The 22248-nt window shown below is 38.9% G+C and overlaps 1 protein-coding gene across 1 annotated transcript in view; it reads left to right on the top strand.

The window, feature by feature from the left end:
- LOC118415365 (isoleucine--tRNA ligase, cytoplasmic-like) overlaps positions 1–22248 on the top strand; it is a 45254-nt gene that overhangs the window by 17240 nt on the left and 5766 nt on the right. The window contains exons 14-32 of the mRNA XM_035819919.1: positions 9–98; positions 872–976; positions 1624–1710; positions 2324–2552; positions 2870–2990; positions 3347–3438; positions 4141–4218; positions 4845–4966; positions 6088–6190; positions 6792–6875; positions 7395–7553; positions 11520–11651; positions 13542–13637; positions 14436–14612; positions 15071–15188; positions 16333–16482; positions 18369–18448; positions 18933–19020; positions 19802–19966. Coding sequence (XP_035675812.1) covers positions 9–98; positions 872–976; positions 1624–1710; positions 2324–2552; positions 2870–2990; positions 3347–3438; positions 4141–4218; positions 4845–4966; positions 6088–6190; positions 6792–6875; positions 7395–7553; positions 11520–11651; positions 13542–13637; positions 14436–14612; positions 15071–15188; positions 16333–16482; positions 18369–18448; positions 18933–19020; positions 19802–19966 — 2276 coding nt within the window. The remainder of the gene's footprint in view (positions 1–8; positions 99–871; positions 977–1623; positions 1711–2323; positions 2553–2869; positions 2991–3346; positions 3439–4140; positions 4219–4844; positions 4967–6087; positions 6191–6791; positions 6876–7394; positions 7554–11519; positions 11652–13541; positions 13638–14435; positions 14613–15070; positions 15189–16332; positions 16483–18368; positions 18449–18932; positions 19021–19801; positions 19967–22248) is intronic.

Genomic DNA, 22248 nt, shown 5'->3' on the forward strand with positions numbered 1-22248 from the left:
TTCCTCAGTGTGGACCATATAACGATCCCCTCCACCCGTGGGAAAGGTGTGCTGAAGAGAGTGACTGAGGTGTTTGACTGCTGGTTTGAGAGTGGAAGGTGAGGTCATATGCATACCAGTAGATTGCATTTATAACTTGAAGCAAAATGAGACAATATTTCTTGTGCATATCAGTTATTATACTGTTACCTTCTATTTATAATAGACCAAATAGAGAAATGCACTGTGTCTATGTATTTCTCACTTGTGTGTCCATTTTTCAAGAAATGGTCATTTAAAAGAAAGAGCCCAGTCACACACATCCTACAATTTACCATTTTGACAATTCCATGCCTGGTAATAAGGCCGTACATGCACGTTGTACATATAAGTAAAGTTTTTGATGGCTCCCCAAAAGATGATTTTAATAGCAAGAGAATATTACAGCCTGGTATTCAACAGCTACATGTAGGTTAATATTTGGTCTGTTAAAGAAGCATAAAGGCATTTAGATGGCTATTTAGAAGAGACACAAGTGAAAAATCGTACAAGGCTGGTAAAATTTACCTGCAATTTCTCACAATCGTTGTACGATTTACAGGGTAAGCTATCATAGGTACATTGTACGATGTATGAGAGCGGGGCTTTAAACATATTGTACATGTATTGTACAAGTAAAGTTGTGACAAGTGTTTCATGCACATTGTACCTGTTGTTATAAACACCAAAACCAGATATGTCATGAGATTAATATTAGCATACATGCGTTCCCTTGGGAAGAGTTACAGTATTAGTTGTCGGTCAAGGTCAAGGCAAACTATACTGTCACTCAAGATAAGTTGAAGCTCAAGTTCAATATCAACTTTAATGTTACCTTTTTTCTCCTTGTCAGCATGCCCTATGCCCAAAACCACTACCCCTTCGAGAATAAGAAAGAGTTTGAGGACAGTTTTCCTGCAGACTTCATTGCTGAGGGAATTGACCAGACAAGAGGATGGTATGTTAAACTCTGCCTAGAAAGTCATGGATTTTGGATTGTTTCACAGAAGGAAGGTTGTGGCCCATTATGAAAGGGCCCGGTTAAGCTATGTAATGACGAAATAACGTAAACTGTGGTCTTTAGTATGCTACAGGCACTCGTGCAGCTCACATAGGTGATGGCCTGGCTGGGAAAGTTTGCCAAGGACAAGTTACTCAAATTATGTTCGAAATCTAGAATTATGTTCGAAACAGATAAGAAATTGAAATAAGACTAATATACAAATGTACATAAAGAAGTTAGCTTGAAGAACACTTAGCCCAGATTCTGAAGTAATGACAACACTGGGTTGCTATTCAGTGTGAGACATTGACTGGCAGTTATGCACAGTTCTACAGAGAACATACGTACAGGCATACAACATGTATAATGTTACTGGTTTCTTACTATAAGTCAAGTATTACAAGTCATGTTTCTAGTAAATTCTACACACAAGATTGAGAGATAATTCAGCTGTGAGGAAGACATTTTCAAGTTGGAAATGTAGATGCTAATAGATAGTACTTGTTTTTCCAAAACCGCAGATAGTATTGTCTTATCATCACATGATTGTATGTAGCAGTTACTCTGTTTACATTGTAGTTTCTCCACTGTTTTGCTAACAGGTTCTATACTCTACTAGTCCTGTCGACAGCCTTGTTTGGGAAGCCACCATTCAAGAACCTCATTGTTAATGGCCTGGTGCTGGCAGCGTGAGTCAAAGTTGCTCCTTTTTTTAACACTGATAGATTTTGAAAGGTTTATCTTTTGCAATTCATCATTAGTTTTCTTGGTTCTCGTATATTTTTCTTTGGTGAAGTTTTGTAAGATGTTATGATATCTTAATTAGGCCAATCTGAAATATCTCCATCTTGTAATATGATAGAATTATCACAACAATGATGAATTCTCAAAGGTGACTCAACTTCTTTGTGACATTGCGGCAATGTTGTTTTTCTTAATGACTGTCTCTTGGTTGTTTTAAGCTTTTCTGCCTGTCAGTAAGATTTTGTCTGTCAGTAAGTTAGATAAAACTTGAGTTGGTTTTTAACAGTTAGCACTGTGTTTACCCCTTTCCCAAAAATGTCCACCTTCCAGTTTATTTCAATTATTGTTCATTAAGTCTTCTTGAAATTGGTCTTCGTACATGTCATTGTGGAAGTGTTGGTCAGTTATACTTGATTGCACAGACCTGTCCATCTGATAGTATGTAGAAAGCTTGTTGTGTTTGACCAAAAAACTTTTTCACCTGCACAATTTGCTGCTGTTGCTCAGTAGACCATTGTGTCCATCATGGATATAAGATACATCTTTTCTCCAATGCAGAGATGGACAGAAGATGAGTAAGCGTAAGAAGAACTACCCTGATCCCATGGATGTGGTCCATAAGTATGGAGCGGATGCCCTGCGACTGTACCTGATCAACTCTCCTGTGGTGCGTGCGGACAGCCTGAGGTTTAAGGAGGATGGGGTGCGAGATGTTCTGAAGGACGTGTTCCTCCCGTGGTACAACGCCTACCGCTTCCTCATTCAAAATGTCATCAGGCTAGAGAAGGTCAGAGGTCAAGCTTACATGTACCTTTCCACAGGTTTTTGCAGTGTTTATGCAATGTCATGGAAATTCTGGATTTGAGGATCAGTATTGCTTTGAATTTAAAGAAAAGAAAATGTGTGTCCCCTAAACTTTATGTGTGTATAATAAAGGCTTGATCATTTGGAGACTACTTGGTTACATAACATCTTTGTGTTTTCACTAACCATTTCAACAGTTGACCTAAGCGGTATTATGCTTTCCATTTGTGAATCTGAGCACTGCACTTGAATACCCCTCTACCAAATTACAAGATTTTCATGTTTGATGTAATTTCACAGGAGGATGGTATGACATTCGTCTACAATGCAGACACTGTGGTGTCATCAGACAACATCATGGACCGCTGGATCTTATCCTTCACACAGTCCCTCATCCAGTTTGTCACACAAGAGATGGCAGGTCAGGATTTCAACACATACCCTTAAAATATGTGCATGCATTATCACATGTGACAGAATAATACAAAATGTAGTTTTGACTTCTTGTCTCTTTGTGCACGGAGGCCAAGTATGTGAGGAAAGTTTGTATCAAAAGTACATTAATTTTTGTATTACGGTACTGCAGGTGGGAGAATGTTCCTTATTTTGCATTCTGTGTAGAAAATACATCATTCTGTCTCTTTGAGTGAATAGTGCTGAACATATTCCAGGAGTGCGGATGTGTCTTCTGGATTCTATTATGCTGTTTATGAAAGCTGTTTTGTAAGCTTCTTTTTAAAACGTGACTCAACAGCCTACGATGTTGATGTCTTACAGCATATCGCCTGTATACTGTTGTTCCACGACTGGTCAAGTTTGTGGACATGCTGACCAACTGGTATGTGCGCTTCAACAGGAAGAGGCTCAAAGTGAGTACCTAAATAAATAAGATAGAGTAGTAAATGAAAATAGAATACCCATAGAAGCAGCTTCTGGACATACATATAGTTTACTTGAAACTTATTACTTTGACCTGTTTAGAAAGAATATTGGTATACTAATCAATTTTAAGCAAAGCTGGTTTGTAATTTAGAACTAAACTTTTTACCTGACAGGATCTTAGGAAGCTTGTTTATATGTATATGTACATGTACATCAGCAAATAGTAGCGGGTTCCGCGCGGGTGTTCCACGGGTCAAATTGGCCTCAGCACTGGGCTCCCAGTGACTGGATTTCCAGTGCTGAACTTCTCCAAGCACTGGTTTTCCAGTACTGAACTGCTGTCAGTACTCAGTTACCAGTGCTGAAGTCAGGGCGCAGCAATGGAAAGCCAGTTCAAAGGTCATTATATTGGTGACAATCCCCCGAAATCATGTGGGTTTTTTTTTTACTAAATCTGAAGTTCTACAACCTGCACTGTGTCACCAATCTAAGATTATCACCAACATTTACCCAGAGAAGGCCTACTACAAGTCATAAAGAGGCTAGAGGGGACTCAAAAGTGGACCCTTGGTGCAAGCCTATATTAGTGACCTTTGACCAGTAATTAATAGAAGAGCTTAAGTTGGCTTTGTTGTGCGATGAAGGTGGTATGATATGATTTGACAGTGGTCCATGTATCTTGTTTCCAGGGAGATGGTGGCACAGAAGACTGTCTCCGAGCACTCGAGACTCTGTTCAGTGTGCTGTTTTCCATGACCCAAGTTATGGTGAGTTTATCATTAACAGTCATGCTTGACCACAACCACCTTGATCTACAAGCTTGTATATCATTTTTTATGTAACAAACTGAATGTATTTACCTCCATTAGGATGTAGCTAGATACTGTTTTACTCTGGTTGATGTATGTTGATAGATCTCAAGATCTGCTGGAGGTTGGTAGGTGGAGTGATCCCAATGGAGAAGGTTGATTTTCAGCCTCCTGGTTGTTAACCTTGGTACTGCAGTGGCAATTTATTTTTATGTATCTTTTGACTTGCACAATTGCTGTGATGTTGGTTTTTAGTCGCTGTTTGTGAGGATTGTTTGGAGTTTGTATGAAGCTTTTTGCACACCAGATTATGGCAGTCAGCACCAGAGCATCCTGGCTTATCATGTCACCCAGGTAGCAAAATGTCAATTAGGATTCTGAACAACAAAAACATCATCATCGTGTCCAGTGTCCATACTACACAGTCTGGTCGACCTCAAGAAGAGAAAGACAAGTTTTATTTACTCACTCCTTAGCCTTGTTGCTGCTCGACAACCTGTATACAGGTTATCAGCTGTGTGTTGCTAGCTCCTGCATAATTTGTGTTTTGTTGATGTTGATGTTGTGATCATATTCTTCTACAGGCCCCGTTCATCCCCTTCCTAACAGAACAGATGTACCAAAATCTGCGTCACTTGCTGGACCCCAGCCTTACAAAGAAGCAGAATGTCGACAGTGTGCACTATCTGATGCTACCAAAGCCAAGGTGAAAACTTAACATTGTACGAGAGGCGTTCAAAAAGTAATGCCACTGGTTTTATAACAGGCTTATTTTTCATCGCATGAGTTGAAATTTGGCACAAAGGTACAAGGATATACCCTCCTGAGATTGAAATATCTCAATTTGTTGTATAAATTTTCAAGATGACCAAACCCTTGTTACCCCATTAAGAAATTAGAGGGTCAATTAACGTGCAATTGATAATGTCCTTGAATCACTTAGCTTATTGTAAGAAACTAAAACTGCACATGTATCAAGTTGCATTTCTCTGTAAACCACATGCCTATTTTCATCTTTTAAGTCCAATCATTTATTATTTTTTTGTTCCTGGGGTGAAGTGAGGTCGTCAGGGTTGTGGATTATGGGTGGGCTGCTTAGAGTTTCTGTAACAGACTTTTTTTAAAAACTTTTTTCTTAACTGAGAAAAATCAAACTGAGTACACTTCTTGATCTCGAAACAGTTAATAATTGTGCCAAGTTTTGCATCTTTTGGCTAATGAAAAATCAGTCTACAAAAACCTTTATTCAACAAACACGTATTTGGCTGTCAGGCAAACTGCCTGTAATATAGCAACTATCTCCATTCCAATGGCTGTAAAAGATGTCAAGTGTTAAGTGTTTAGGCATGAAATTTGGCATGTCATCTATAGAAACATTCGTTATAATACTGGTGAGGTTTCCTACAGAAGTTTTAAAATAGTCAGATCTGGAGGAACTGAGTTTTTATGGTTTAGCGAGGATTGAGTTTTCTTGCTGTCCTTCTGCATTTTAAATACTAGACTAGTATGCTGTAGAGTATTGCATAGTCAGATCATAGAACAGTCATTCGCATTTCATTTTGTATTTGAATTGTAGTATTATTATTAGACTGAGTTGTATCATATGATTATGACTCGGTAAGTACATCCATGAAACAAACCTCTGCTTGTAAATCTATGTGGTGCGTGATGGTGCAAATCCTTCTGTCAGGAGTTGGTGATTCACTACAAATCACCCAGGTAGCTTGTATTAGATAACAAAAGGGTATGTCACCCCGTAAGGGTCTGTATTATAACCCTGATGCTATGTCGGCTGTGATGCTGATGTTGACGTAACTCTACTGACAGGGAGAAGCTGATTGATCAGCAGATAGAGAGGTCTGTGTCCAGGATGCAGTCTGTGATCGAAGTTTCCCGTGTCATCAGGGACAGGAAAACCATCCCAGTCAAGGTTTGCACTTCTTTTGACTTCTAAATATACCTGTGTGTTAGGCTCAATCTAGACACAGTGTTCCCGACATCTGCGGAGATGTCAGAAGGGCTCTGGACCGTAGGGGGTGGGACACCCGTGGTGTTCGGATTGCAGTCATAATACATGGCGCAATTTTCAAAATGGCGCCAGAACAGTCAGCATTTCTGCTCATGACAAATAAGATGATGTTGTTGTCTGAGATACCACATTCCTCAGCCATCATGGCATAAGCAGTCAACTGACAACAGGTTTTCGTAATCGCAAAAATTGCCACAAATCTATTGTATTGAGTACATGTACATGTTTAGTCGAGCATACTGACTCCAGAAATTGATATGGCTACTTCTCCCACCCCATGTGATCCTCAAAGAGTACGCAGCACATCTTCCCCATGATGCTAATCAATCATAGTTAAGTCATTCATAGTTTGAACTGCTGGACAGTGAGGGACTGTCAGTATTGGTCTATTAGACTGATTATGGATAATGAAATAACCCAGTCTACTGCTTCCTTCATTGAATGCCTAAAATCTTGGTATAAACATCATGACTAACAGTTGTGCTCCTCCTGTGTGTTTCAGTACCCTCTGAAGGAACTGGTAGTTATCCACCAGGACCAGCAGTGTTTGGATGATGTCCAGTCACTGGAGAGCTACATCCTAGAGGTCAGGACTGATGCATTTGTACTCACATGTACATGTATGTCTGTTGCAAGTGTTATAAAAGTCTTGGAATGTCAAGTTTTTTTGTAGATCTTTAAACCACTCATCACTCAATATCAATTTCTGCATACTGTTCTGTCCAACATTGTAACTAGAGTACAGCTGTTCTTGTATCTTGTTGACAGTCAGACACACAGACACAAACACAAAGTGAAAATATATGACTTTTGTATAACCTCCATGAAATTTAATGGAGAATAAGCTTGATAATCGTTGTTTTTTATCCTTAGACATACGAAAGCAAGCCTCATTCCTAACCTAATTATACAGGCAATACAGAAGGTTCTCAGCAGGGAAATATTTCTTATCCTGACTGTTGAGCTCATTTTTGGTGCCAACTTTTAGGCTGACAGCAGTGTCAAAATGTGATGGTGTGTTTTGTGGCAAACCTAATGCATACAAGTAGCTACTACTGTACAGTGTCTTGGGTATGTATGATGTTGTTTTACTTTATTTTGTTAGGAACTGAATGTTCGTACCCTGACCTCGTCCAGTGACAAACAGAAATACAGTGTAAAACTGGTGGCTGAACCAGACCACCGTGTGCTGGGTGCACGACTCAAACAGGCATACAAGTCAGTACAGAAGGCCATCAGAGAGCTGACGGATCAACAACTACAGGTAAACCTGATCATGGGTGCTAACTGACAAGCCTGGTGCAGGTTGTATGCTCCGATAAGATTCTCAAGTCTTACCATTTTCTATTATACTAGATGTTTCTTTTGAAATCTATTGTGTTTTGTTTACAGTAGCAAATTGTACCAAAAATTCAAATAAAGCAACATTATAATTATGATTAAGTATGATAAACTAGCTTTGAAGACATCATTGACCAAATGTAAGCTAGATTATGTAAGCTTTTTTGATGAGTTTATTCCTGACGACAGGGCACAGTTGTTCATGTCGAAAAGTAAGTTATACAGTTACCACATTCCTATCATGCTTACAGACAGCAACGCCAGCCCCAGGGTAGACATACTAGTACATGTAACGTTATAGCTGTGTGCAGCTGCTGTCTTCATCCATGAATCACTTTATCTTAGTCTATTTTTGGGCCATACCAAAAGAGGATTGGGTCAGGGTTTATATCCACACAAAGTGAGCATTGTCTATGATGGGGAACTTAGCAACTTCCTCATCATGGTCAAGGTCAACATCATGGTGTCCAACATTGTCAAGTTCAGAAGCAGACCAGGTTACTCAAGCTTTTGTTTGAAATGTTGAACAAGTTGGTATTTTGACTGTTCTTGCATGAATGGATTTTTATAATTATTAACCTCTGTTCACAATACATTACTGGAAGTACATGTACTTTGGGCTTACCTTTTAACTTTGGGCACATACATGTATAACGTTACTTATTTATTTATTTTATTTATTTGTTCAGCTGTTTACAAACAGCCAAGGCTGCCCAACTAGCCGTATACATGTATACATCCTAGGTTGTCTCAGAGTAGCAAAAGACAAGTTTAAATGGACCACTGTATTAGGTTCTTTCCAATTGAATGATGCTGAGATGTGCATCATGCAGTGCACAATTCTTTATTCGCCACTGTCTTCAAGATCTTTTCAGTCCCTCTTCCCTCTGGACCTCCCGTCCAGACTGACTGTCTGACCTACTTACCCCCAGACTACACCCCTATCTGAACCGGGGCTGGTTCACTAACCTTTGGGGGGGATGCCTTACCAACTGCTTTTCTCATATATATTAGCACCACTCTAATCTAAACTTACAACACACTGAGAGACCAAGCTTTACCAGATATATAACATCTATTATCATAATACCGGTACGTTTACGACGATTTCTCTAGCCATACTGATTTGACAAATTGTCAACGCATCATTTTCTCCAGTTACATGTTGCTGTTATAGGTTACCCTTGCCACTTCTTCTGTGTAACTTTTCTGCCACTCTTGTCCTGCTAAAAGCGCAATATTGTAATTGTAACACGCCGCGGAATTACACGGCGAACGGGCGCGTGGTTGGGAGGGGGTAAAAAATACCGGTAGGAAGAAACATGGCACAATTAACTGCCGCTATGTACATTTATACATCCTCTGATGTTCCTTCCTTTTCTGTCAGTAAATGCATAAAACATAAACCTGCATGAACATACAAAATGTCATGAGAAAATGGACGTATACTGTCAAGAATTTTCATTTAACTTCTGTCCGTCACAACCGCTGTGACGTAACACTTCACTGCTAGCGTAGATATAAAAATGGCGGGAAAATGGCTGCGTACGTTCAATTTTGCCCATTCAGTCGTAGATTCGGGCTATTATGCAACGGTTCTTCACACTTTTACATGAGGTGTAGGTCACCAACAGAAATTCAAGATTGTTGTTGAATCATGTTCGTCTTGTGCCGTGAGGATGTGTAATTATGATCTATAAATTTGGCAATGAATGTGACAGTGTGTTCGTCCCACGACGAGCTGCCTACCCCGAAAAAGATACTGAAAACTTTTGGCCTTGTTGTCTTCGAATGCATTGTTATCGATGCTTTGTAAATGATGTATTGGACACCTAGATGTCTGAAGTGTGCACAGCTCAGAAATAACTATTGTTGCATGAGTAGATCTCTTTAAGTTCCAGTATTTTTAATCTACCGGTATAAGTCTTACTACCGGTATTATGCCAATGCATGTTACTTATATTGTATAGCAACAGTTAAAAGATTCTTGAAAAATCATCAAAAGACTTTGGAAGTCTTTGAGCATTCACAGAAGGATGATGTATGGCTACAAACATTTCACATTTTGGCACGCACCACTTTAAATGTAGCCCTATACAGGTTATACTGCTGCTAGGGTGGGTGGCATGCAGTCGGTTCCACCTCGCTTCCGAGTGGCCCAATCCTGCATGTTCATGCTGGTTCCATTTTGGTATGCAGATTTGTTGGGATAGTACCTATAAGGACAGGAGTACTTAACATAGTCATTTTTGTATACAATAACAGAAAAGCACAAGAACCTCTAGTTGCCTTTACCCTTGATTTTTCTTCCATAGTTTTAATTCAGATTAGTTGGACAGTCCTGTATTGTATAGACTAAGTGTATACTATGTAGTCATCTCTTGCACTTTATCCCTTCACTCAAGGGAGTACAGTATTGTCTTTAGCATGTCTTTGTGTCTGCCTTTCAGTGTGTGCAGGTATTTTTGGCGATGCCTCAGGGGCAAGCCTAATAGTATAGTTTGCAACCGTTTGATAAGAATTCCCAAAATCTTGCAGGCATGTCAGGAATTTCTCTACAGGCATGTGCAGTTGCATCATCCCTTTAGAGGGGAATCACTTGGGAATGGGTTGACGGATCAAGACTTCATGATATTTGGAATGTAGATAGCTTCAGAGCTGCCTTACATGATTAAATGCTAATCATGTAAATCAGGGGCTAATTAGCATAATAAATGAGGACAGTTTATAAATACACTTCATTTCATGTTAGAATGCTCAAAAATATATGTAACTCAAAAAGAGAGACATATTAGGCTTACTGTTGAGGATATATCCGATTGGCAAAAATTCCCGAAATTCCACAGCAATTCATTGGTGCGTGCGCAATTGCACAATTCTTTTGAAAGGGAATAACTCAAGAAAGGGTTGATGGATCATCGTTCATATTAGATCATAGATAACTTCAGAGATGTCTTCCATAAACAAGGGCTAATTTGCATACTTAGTGAGCATAGTTTATCAAGCCACACTATTTACTTCTAGGGAACTTAAAACATGACATACATGTATGTATTACTAGAAAAGAGAGAAATATCATTTTTGATAGACATCAAATTGTTACCTGATTTACATAATTAATGAGAAATTGTTATTATAGTATTACATGTAAATGACAAAAATTCCATTCTTGCGACATTTGGTAGCAACATGTACATCAAGTTGAACATGCGGATGGTCTCATTTGTATAATCAATGAGAAACATGATAGGTCACTCGTCATAAGAGATCACCTTTAATGTTAACTAACATCCATCGCATAAAGCAATCTTCATACATAAAGCTAGGCAAAGGATAGAACACAAAATACAACACACCTACAACAACAATCATGAATACTTATAAACAATGAAACCATCACCATGGCAATAGTTTTTATTACACACACTGTACCACACTTATTTTCAGTGATTCCCAATATACACGATGAAGCATTGTTGTAGTCATGTTTGATCCTGAAAAAAAAAAGCTTGACGTGTGATGAACAGGATTAAGTGTAGAGATTTGAAGAAAGACTGATTGCAGCTGCAGGGCATTCAGACCACTGCAGCACAGCAGCAGAACACAGCGGTGTACTGCAAGTGCGAAAAGGAGCGTTCGTTCCTTTTCGCACTTTCGGTACTTTCCTTTTTGTTCCCTTTCATTCCTTTTCGTTCCTTTTCGCACTTTCGATAGACCCGAACACAGTGGACTACTTATCCTGAAAAATTTTGTATAAAGTCAAGGCAAAGGCAACTGGAAGTTCTGGTGTTTGATTTCTGGATATAACGCTGAAACCATGACGATATAATAATTGTAAATGGGATGAAGTTTGCCGTCTCTGATAATGTGCTGTTTTTCTGTGGGACAGGGATTCCAAGAGAAAGGTGAAATCGATGTTGAGGGTCACACCTTGTCAGGAGATGATCTCAAGCTGGTGTACAAGTTTGATTCCAAGAGTGGAACGTCACTGTCTGAGTATGAGGCACATTCTGACAACCAGGTATGTTGACATTACATGTACATTATTATATTAATATTTAGTACTTCCGAAAATAGTTTCATCAGGTTGGTAGAATATAGGATATAGGAGAATTCTTTTTACACAACAGTAGGTTCTTACAGTGCCACCAGGGCTTGAAATTCATTTTTGGGATTAGGTGCACTGGTGCACCCAGCTTAAAAAATTGGGTGCACCAAAACATTTTTGGGTGCACCACTAAAATTTAAGTAATAACCTAATAATAAAACTTAGTTACAGGCTATCAAATCCTAAACAAGTACCATGACAAACATTTCTATTATCTTTCTAACACTTAGATGTCAAGAATATGATGTATACTAGTATACTTTGATATCTTTACATACATATGTCAAAAATATTTGGGTGCACCCACAGAAAATAATTGGGTGCACAGCTCCAATTTTGGGTGCACCTGGGTGCACATGCACCCAGTATTTCGAGCCCTGACCACATTTGGGAATATTATCTTCCCGCAAAAGCGCCATCTACATCGGATACACATAGTGGTGAGAAGCAGAACTCGAGTTAGAAGCTCTGACGAAGGTGTCTGAGAGACATAGAAACTTGAGCAATGTACATTGTAAGTACCTGCTAGTTGTGTAAAAAGAGTTCTCCTATATCCGATATTAGCACTATTACAATGTAGTACATACATGTACCTATAGCAGCTACAGTGTTTGGATGTTAGAAATCACAAGTTAACTTAAAATATAAGAGCTACAAGTAATTCTCTTGAATCAGTTAAAAACTGTATTCAACAAGATGTTGGGTTATGATAATTATGAGGATGTGAAGCTGGATACATTGGTTAATAGAATATAGAATACAACACGGTGTATTCCGTATCGCCCAAGGTATCAGCCCGACCGCGTTGTATTTTATTTATGTCATACTCACCTGAGAAAACCCATGTTTTGATGCAAAATGCGCCAGAAGTTGAACAAATTTGGTGCCCTCGAACAATAAGTATTGCAACAGTAATGTTCCAACGTCCGAATCAGGTATTCGAATTGCCAACTGTGCCGTATTCGGTCCACTCTAAACAGTTCGATTTATTTGAATGGAGCCTGTGTGATACGCCTTTCAAACCTGTACGATACGGAAACGTACGGCAGCGTCACAGGTATGACATAAACACAAGTATATCATAAGGCCACACCGATTTAATTTCTTGGTTCACAGATTCGCTCGCTCCTATTTTTTTGGAAAAAAAAATAAAAATAAAAATTACTACTCAGCAAATTTTCACCATTAATGAAACCATTCACCAACTTTCTGGTGTAGCAAATTGGCCTTTATATTATCAGCTCCTTAAAGTGTGGGTACAGGTGCTGTTACTGTACAAAAATGGTGTTTTTGTACTTTTTTCAAGCTGAAAACTTTTTTCTTTATGTTTTGGATTAGCCGTTACCTTTACCCCAACCATTTTACAATTTTTATTTTTATTTTTATTTCGCCCTCTCGCTCCTTATTTTTTATGAAAAAATCCGTGAACCAAGAAATTAAATTGGTGTGGCCTAAGTGGACAATGATAGAATTGTGCTATGCTATAATCTATGAGCCAACAGCTTCCACGTTCTTATTGTACTGTCGTCTGTGAAGAAGGTATTGAGGACATAGACTGCCGCCCGTAAATCTGGCAGGACACCTGCGGTGGAATGTAAGACCTTGGTGATAGTCTACCTCACTGCGTAAAGATCACGTTTTTGAGACAGCTGCACATTGTTATATTGAACAAACTTTTAATTTTTGTTTGTTTGAAAGCTGAACGGGTGGAGGCAAAGCTGAAGGAGTTAGATGGTGTTAGATGTGCACACCATCCATATCATTGACATGATGTTGTGCTGTAATCCTGTCTTACACTCACAGATTCTCGTCCTGCTGGATGTGACCCCAGATCAGTCCATGTTAGATGAAGGGGTGGCCAGGGAAGTCATCAATCGCATCCAGAAGCTGAGAAAGAAGGTATGTATCTTCCATGTTCAGGATCTAATCTGTACACCTCTTCAACCCTATTATAATGGCATGTGTCAATAGTGGTGTGGCCTGCTCCTGTTGTTTGCTACCACTTCAAATAAAAGGATTGAGGATTGAATCCAACATACCATAGTGGGAGGTCTGAACCCTAATTATTGTGCGAGTGATGACTTTGTGATTGAAATACAGTAACAGTGATTGAAACTCTTTAATACTTATATAATATCGTGTGATGATAGAACCTGCATTCCTTTAACTTGCCTATTGTTAAAGTTGCTTATATTTAACTTTGCCAAAAAAGCAAGTCGCTAGGGGGCTTATTATAGTTATAAAACTTGACCCTTGTTTTTCTGACGACCCATACCCACCTACCAAATATCATCAGGCTTCATTCAACGCATCTCAAATTATGCTGTTAACACACAGACAGACAGACAGATGCACACTCTCAAAACATAACCTTCTGCCATTCTGGTGAAGGTAATCATAACAATGGTTATCTCAATATCTGGCTGTGTCTGCAGTGTCTTGAATAGAATGTTATGCTAAAATTCCAAACTTATGCTCTCAACAACTGAAGGCATTTAGACATACCAATATTTTGGACTGAACAGCACCTGTTATCTTCAGGGTATGATCCGCAATTCTAGAGACGTGCCCTGATGTAGATACGGAACTGTCTTGGATTTGCTCATGATATTTCTTCCAAATTGAATACAGATGAACATTCTTGCATTAAATCTTTGGAATGGATAATTGATTGATGTTCCCTCTCCCCCTCTCCAGGCTGGTTTGGTTCCCACTGATGACATCACAGTGTACTATGATGTTAGCCCAGCATCTGACAACCTGGCCCGAGTCATCCAAACACACCATGGGTACATCCAGGACACACTCAAGAAAGGCCTTCAGCCCTTCCCTGTCCCAGCCTCAGGCGATGTCATCATTAAGGAGTCAGCGAAGGTAAGATTGTCTGACAGGAAGTTTGCCACTCCTCAAACATTTATGGAAGAATTAAAAGAAGGTTGGGTAACAAAGAAGTCTTTGTTCAAATGTTCCTTGATTTGTTAAGTTGCTCATTTGGGACTACAAATGTATAAGGTAATAAATACAATCTATCAAATCCTATAAACAGCAAGTTTTTTTTTCACTGATCCAGTTTGAGCTTTTGTCCTCTGTCATGCTTTGGAAACAAGCTCGGTGGATTGATCAGCAATATGCAAAAATACAAGGAAAAGGAAGATAAACCAGACTCAGTCTGATAGAAGTGGGGTGGGTCCAGACTGATTCATGCAGGAGAAATCGATGGGGCCAGGGCGATGCATTTTTGTTCTCAGGAGGAAAAGAGTGACGGAAATTGCCAAGTGACAAAACACATCCTGCAGCTTCTCATGTATGATTGAAAATCTTTGTTTCTCCAGCTGAAGGATGCCACACTCCACATGGCCATAGTTCAGGGGGAGGGCAGTATGCCAACTGGTACGAATGGTCCATCCTGCAGGTATATCAACATACAACTACTGGGGCTGCAACCAAAAGGTGAGTTTTTCTGATTTGACTTGTAACAATTTCTCACTATGCCGCCAAATAAATCAAATCACATCAAAACAATAGGTGATAGATTTCATGAAATCTCTCATGTAATGATGTACATTGTCTGGACATTGTTAAAAAACATTTTCTGTAAGTCTCACCTTGTACGAAAAAAATGATTTATTATGCAACAATTTATGAGTGCGGCATTGGTACATGTAACTAGTACATTTTGGTCAACTGTTGAGGGAAAAGGATGTCAGATTATGAATTTCAAATTAGAACAGTCACTGTAGCTTGTAAATTTGATGATTGTTTTTTTTTCTTAATCAAGAGTTGAATGAACAAAATTAATCAAGTTGGATATCATAATTTTGATTAGCAGGGCAATAAAGCCTGTATATGCAGGTATGCAAAATATGATGACTTAAATAAACTGAACATATATGCAGTTGAGTACAAAAAATAGTCATAATGATTAAGAATAAACTGTACATAACTGAAAGGGGATCAGCAGCAACAAAATGAATTATGACTAATGTAGTTACAAAAGAACAGAGTAATGCTACTTATGATAAGTATTAGTGATAGAAAAGAATGAGACCATCATCTTTCCTACAATGTATACATAATATTATACATCAAAACTATTCAAAAGATCCATTTGCAACATTTGGCATAAGCCACTTCAAAATGATTTATTGGGGGATTTTTGTTGGGGATTTTTGGATTTGTAAGCTTAACAGATACTAATTATGTACTGATGTTAACATGAACATCACCATGTATATATTATGGCAATGTGAAAATGTTTTAGATAATTTTGCTTTAAAAATCTCTAAATATTTCATGGAAGTATGAAATATTGGAAACTCTCTGAACTCTTGTTATTATATATCTAATCTTGTTTGTGAAAGATTGTTTGATGACTAATGTGCATAGCCCATGATACATTTTAATTAATGTATTCATAGATTCCTTATGATTTATCTGTGATAATATAAGTTGACCAATTTTGCCTCGATTGTATCATTTGTTAGTTGCCATGATGATGATTTTTCTCCCTAGTAGCTTCCCTCCCCGCTCCCCTCCATCTTCCTGCCTGTGATCCTAACTGGTTCTTCAGATGTCTGTTTTCTACCATCCTCAGGAGAGGCTACAGGTAGGAAGGGGACCATTTTGCTGGAGAATCCTAGTGGAGACTTCCCCCTGTCCTACTGGGACCTTCTGCAGAGGGTGGCTATGATCTTTGGTCTGCAGGAGGCTGACATCAAACTTTATACACCACAGAAGGGAGGGGGTACGTACCTGTGCTGGGTGTTTGGATATTCTTAAGTTTGAAACTCGTCTACATCTACTAATGGTTCACTTGTTCTTGCCTACATTACTTTCAAACAAATTCATATAGTACATATTATGTAATATATATGTCACAGGGGAATTTGGAATTCTCCTAGGAGAGATTGAAATTTCAATCTTCCACTCTCTCCTTGGGGAGTCTGGAATTCTCCTAGGAGAGATTGGAATTCCTATCTCCCCTAGGAGCAATTGGAATTCTACCAAAACAATCTTTGATTCTACCAGGAGATATTCGGATAAGGTAAAATTGTTGGGGAAAATAGCTAGTGACTAAATATCCTTAACTAATTCTTCTAGTTAAGTAAGGCCACCATTGTTTGGCCCTGTTTTTGTTTTTTTGACAGTTTGTTATTGTGAAATTGGCTAAATGTTAATTCATTTTGTCAAATGATTTTGTCTACTTTCCAAAACAATTTCATCTAATGTACAGCACATTAACTTAAGATTTCCCAACAAGTCCCTAGAGTCCAGAATTCTACCATGACAATCTTTAATTTCACCAGAAATTCAGATTACAAGACATTGTTTTGGAAAAAAGACTGAATCATTTGACAATTAACATTTTAGCCAATTTCACAAGACGAAACTGGCAACAACAAAAAACAATGGCTCAACAAGAAATGCAGCTTGATACATGTGCAGGTTCAGTTTCTTACAATAGCTAGTCAGTCAGGGATATTTTATTACATGTTAATGAGCATCTAATTTCCGACGGGCTACCAGGGGTGTGATCATCTTGAACTCAACTCAGTCACTCATAAAAATTTAAACAACAAATTGAGATATTTCAATCTCAGGAGGGTATTATGCCTTTACCTTTGTGCCAAATTTCAACTCATTAGATGAATAAATGAGCTTGTTAAAACACCAATGACATTACTTTCTGAAGCACCCACGTATATTGAAAATATCAGCTGTAAGACTTGTCAAAAGGGGAAAAGTGGAATCCCACACTTAAACTAAAACATTACCATGATTGTTCAATGCTTTCTTTTTTTTACCTGCCCTGTAACCAATTAAAAAAATGGTAAGTTGCCATTTCAGGGGTATGGTTAAAAGAAGTATTTTCCAAAACAACCAGGTGCGTTTGACCAAAAACTGCTATTTTGGTCATTTAAATGAGAAGGAGTATACATGAAAATTTATACCCAGTGTCAGCCAAAGCAGACTTTCATAATTTTCACCACGTCTAATGACGAGCAATTATACACTGTCACAAAGTAGCTCTTTCTTTCTTTCTTTCTTTCTTGACGATGAGACAAGTCATTACAAGGGTCTGCCTAGGCAGCTTTGGGCTGGTAGCGGCAGAACCTACAAGGATGCGGACGAACATACAAAGAATTTAGTTCTATTGCATGTTACTGTTATTAGAATTTATACAGTAACGGTCAGATGATTATGTAGGATCTTAATAATAATAGTAATTACACAGATCATGTTTCTCAACTGTGCAAAAACTGTATTGAAAATATCCATTATCTACTTTTAAGAATGATAGAATAAATACCATTAGATAGAATATCAAATGTATCATATCTCTGGAAAAGTTGAACTGTAATTTTAAACATGAAGCAGTAGATTGTTCATTCCTTGACAAAGACTGAGGCTGTTCAAGTTATAAGTCAAGTAAGTCAAGGACTTTTTCAGTTGAAAATTTGGGTAAGTCCAATTTTTGTGTTGGAAATTGCAGTTAAACTTTTCCAGTGAGAATGTCTTCTATATCAACAAAGATGAACTTTCAAGTATGTATTATATCTCAATCATATTTGGAACAAAAGTATTCAATGTGTATTGTTGCAACAAAATGTGCTAATTGCTATTTTTCAGGTGTGACCCTGGTCACCCCTGAGATGCAGAATGGTTTGAAGCCACTTCATGGTACAACCATCTTTGTGTCATCCAAACAGGTAAGATACTTCATATGCAATGTATGATGTGTTGTACACAGCAAACTTCTATGTCACTCAATCTTTAAGTCATTGTGACAGCTTTTGTGGTAGGATTACACCTACGTTTGTGGGTGGTGCCATGTACATGCACATGTCGTACATGTGCCATCTGAAAACCTACACTGTACATGTAGGTATGGCACTGTGACACTCTAAATTACTAAGTCTAAATAAAGATAATGAAATGATGACTCAGAGGTACAATTATAGTGAACACAAAAACTGGGTCCTAAGAACCGAACAGATAATGCCGCACAGTCTAGAGTGCTGAGTGCTCTAGTACATGCTTGATATGTGTAGCTTGTACCAAATGTGACCCAGGTAAATGTGTACAGGTCAACACACAAAAGCTTAGTGATCACTTTTTAGTGATGCCATCTGTATCAGATACTGTAACAAAACTTGATCAGTGACATTTTACCCTGATTTTATTCACATCTAGCCATCTGCAGCAGATGTCTCCAGTGCATCTGTGACACCTGACCCCAGCTGCAAGTATGTCAACCTGCAGCTACAAGGAGTAAAGCCAGGTGAGACCATACCCCCTTATGTACAGTACTTTTTGCCAGACAGCATGATTGCAACTCCAGACTATGGATCGTCAGGTGGAGCTGGCTTGGCTGTGATGAAATTGCGATTGTTTGTCAACATACCGTTGTCATGTGTTTTGGTTAGGACCAGTATGTTGTGTTCACATTCTTGTCTTCACAGCCTGTACCAATTGTCAGTTTGTATCTGCACGCACGGTAGGAGCCACTCCACGGCGAGAAGGTGAAGCCATGGTTAAGTTCAAGCCTATTTATTCTGACAAATAGTTGCCCCCAAGCATCAACTTTATCTGCATTGCTAGAAGGTTGCACTCAGTGATGGCATCGCCCACCTTCCAGGTTCAATAGTTACCATTATTCAAATGTTCTGGCACTGTCTGTCCCTGAGCACCCTCATCGAAATGCATTCACAGGGCATCAGGTTACATCAGAGCATGGGGGAATTTTAACAATTGTATCGATTCCTTTTACATACTTTAAATCTGATTTTTCCTGTCCACTATATTTTAGGCATGGCACTGTGACACGCAAAATGGAGATATTAAGTGGAACACAATATAATATATATTGGACACAAAACTGGGTCTAAATATCCAACATGGCAATGCCATGCAGGTGCAGGTGTCCAGTACTGTGATACCAACTTTCAACTAAATAGTGTTGTCCAACTCCCACCCAGTGTTACAAACATCTCCGAACGCTGACTCTGTGATTTTCTGGAGACAAAGTTTGATAGCTGTATGTGTGATGTTTGTTGTCCCAGGTTCTCTTCAGTGTGGAGTGAGAGGCAGAGCAGCCACCATACTGCTGGAGAACCCAGTGGGTGATTTCCACCTGACCACTCAGCAGCTGGTACAGGAGGCATGCAGAGTCTTTGGTCTCCACAACAAGGCTGTGCTCATCAAGGAGCATCCCACTGCTGCTCAAGGTTTGTATAACTCAGGAATCTATACTGTACTGTAAATGCATTTGAGTTCGCAGGGATTTTAAATTTGTGGTAGCGGGCAAAGGACTGTTCGTGGTTGTGTCAAATTTGCGGTAGCACCATGCACTGTAGTCTCTTACTGCCATGGAAGAATATTCGTGCTGGTTTCAAGTTGGCGAAAACCGCAAACATAGAAACCACCGCAAAAATTTCTGCATTTCAGTATACAGTAGAAGCTGTTTAATTGCACACCACTTTGCCAATGTATTTCGTGCAATTATCCGGTGTGTGCAATAATGCGAAGTTACCAAGATTGACCGATACGTTGAAGCGTACTGTGCACTGTGACACGTCAATGATTACAGGTCAGCCCAGAGCAGTGTACTGTCTAATGCTGGGATAGGTTTGACTGCCAACACTATGTTATTTTTTAACAATATTAGATCACTAACAGTTGTCAACACTGACAGTTGATGATCATGAAACCAACGCACCTTCAACAGCGACTCATATGTCCTTCTGTAGGACCCGAGTCACTGTGTGGTGTCTGGTTGGCTGCCAAGAACTTTCTTTTGTTCCTATTATAACAATTTCATACATGTTCATTTCATGCCAATTTTTAGCATGCATTTTCAGTCAATTTGTCAATGATGCTTGACAAATATCATGTAATTATCTGACATTATTGATTTTTCGCCGTGCTCAAAAGCAAAATTTCTAACAATGAAGTGAATGAGAGCCGGTTTGGGATTTCTGAATTCTGTGCAATTGACCAAAGTGTGCAGTTATCCGACATGCTATTAACTGGCTTCTACTGTATATGGAGTATATAGATTGGTATAGTATTTATGTTGTACTATGACATCAAGTCACAAAAATGGTACATTTTTTGTAATTGTAGCATGGATTTTAAAGCCCTCTATACACCTTTCTCACATTGACAGCCATGATAGATCAAAACTGAGGCCAATGAGGCAAGCAAAAACTGTCCATAATAATTAGCAGTTCAACCAATGATAGCATGGCAATTATGAAATTGACCAATAAGAGAATGGCTGCATGTCCGTCAAATATTTCCATTGTTATGTTTTTATTTTGTATCTCGTAAGGGACTATGGGATCAGTCTACGCTATTCTAAATTGCTATATCTGTGGTGCATAACACTAGTTATATTCATTATTTTATCTTATATTATCATATAGCCAGGGGACGTGGGCCAATCAGAAGGCCCCATTTCATGCTGGTTATGACGCCGTAACAGCCGTGCATTAAATTTTTGATTATTGCACGTGTGCATCAATGACTTTTGAAAGTTTAAACCAATCAGAAGGACAGACAAACAGGACGCTGGCCAATCAGAATGAGATATCCAGGAATCGTCCATCTGCCAAGATAAGGGAATAAGTACAGGCATGGCAGGGGGGATGGCTCCCTCTACTAACATCGGTAGTGCGAGTTTCTTTGTTCAAAGAAAACATTTGCCGTCTTAAAACAACATTGAATTACCTATAATATTTAAGACAATAAAATCTATTTCAAGTCATGTCCAATTTAAACTACAAATGGAAAATAAAATTATTTGCACCCCCACCCATTCAAGTTCAGACGACAATAACACCACGGTCCGCCATTGAGTAGCGGTCATGGCGCTGGAGGACCAAAATGCTACCTTTCTTCGGAGAAGACGTGTCTGAGTTCGTAGTGAACGAGATTCTCAAGAGCTGTGAAGCACAGGGATCCCGGAATGCCTCAGGAAAGCCGGCAGAGATTTAGCGCCTGATACGAACGAACTCGACAAACTGGAGAATGGGCGAGTGGAGAAATACGGAGCGTGCAACAGTTTGTAACATAATGAATCGACTTTGTTCTTATTTCAAGCCTTGGAACAGAAATACATTTCACGTACAAGTTTTATGTTGTTCAAATTCACTGTTCAAATTTATGTACTGAATAAAAGATGTATGTTTTATTAAGGAATTTGTCGCTTCTACTCAACCGGAAACTCTACTCTACTCTATTCTACTCTTAAATGGGTCAGTGTGGGTAGGCTATATGATAATAGGGTTAATGACCCGCCTGTTCCTCGGTATATATGGTGTCATAACGCCTGGTCTTTTGCTATAACCACCTCATAAAACCACCTTGTTCGCTTCGCTCACTCGGTGGTTTTATTCGGTGGTTATAGCAAAGGACCAGGCGTTATGACATCATATACACCTCGGGGCGGGTCATTAACCCTTAATTGTCAAAATTTGTGTGGTTTGGGGAAAATTAAACAGGGAGC

The sequence above is a fragment of the Branchiostoma floridae genome, chromosome 5 (assembly GCF_000003815.2).
Source record: "Branchiostoma floridae strain S238N-H82 chromosome 5, Bfl_VNyyK, whole genome shotgun sequence".
In the NCBI taxonomy this organism is placed as follows: domain Eukaryota; kingdom Metazoa; phylum Chordata; class Leptocardii; order Amphioxiformes; family Branchiostomatidae; genus Branchiostoma; species Branchiostoma floridae.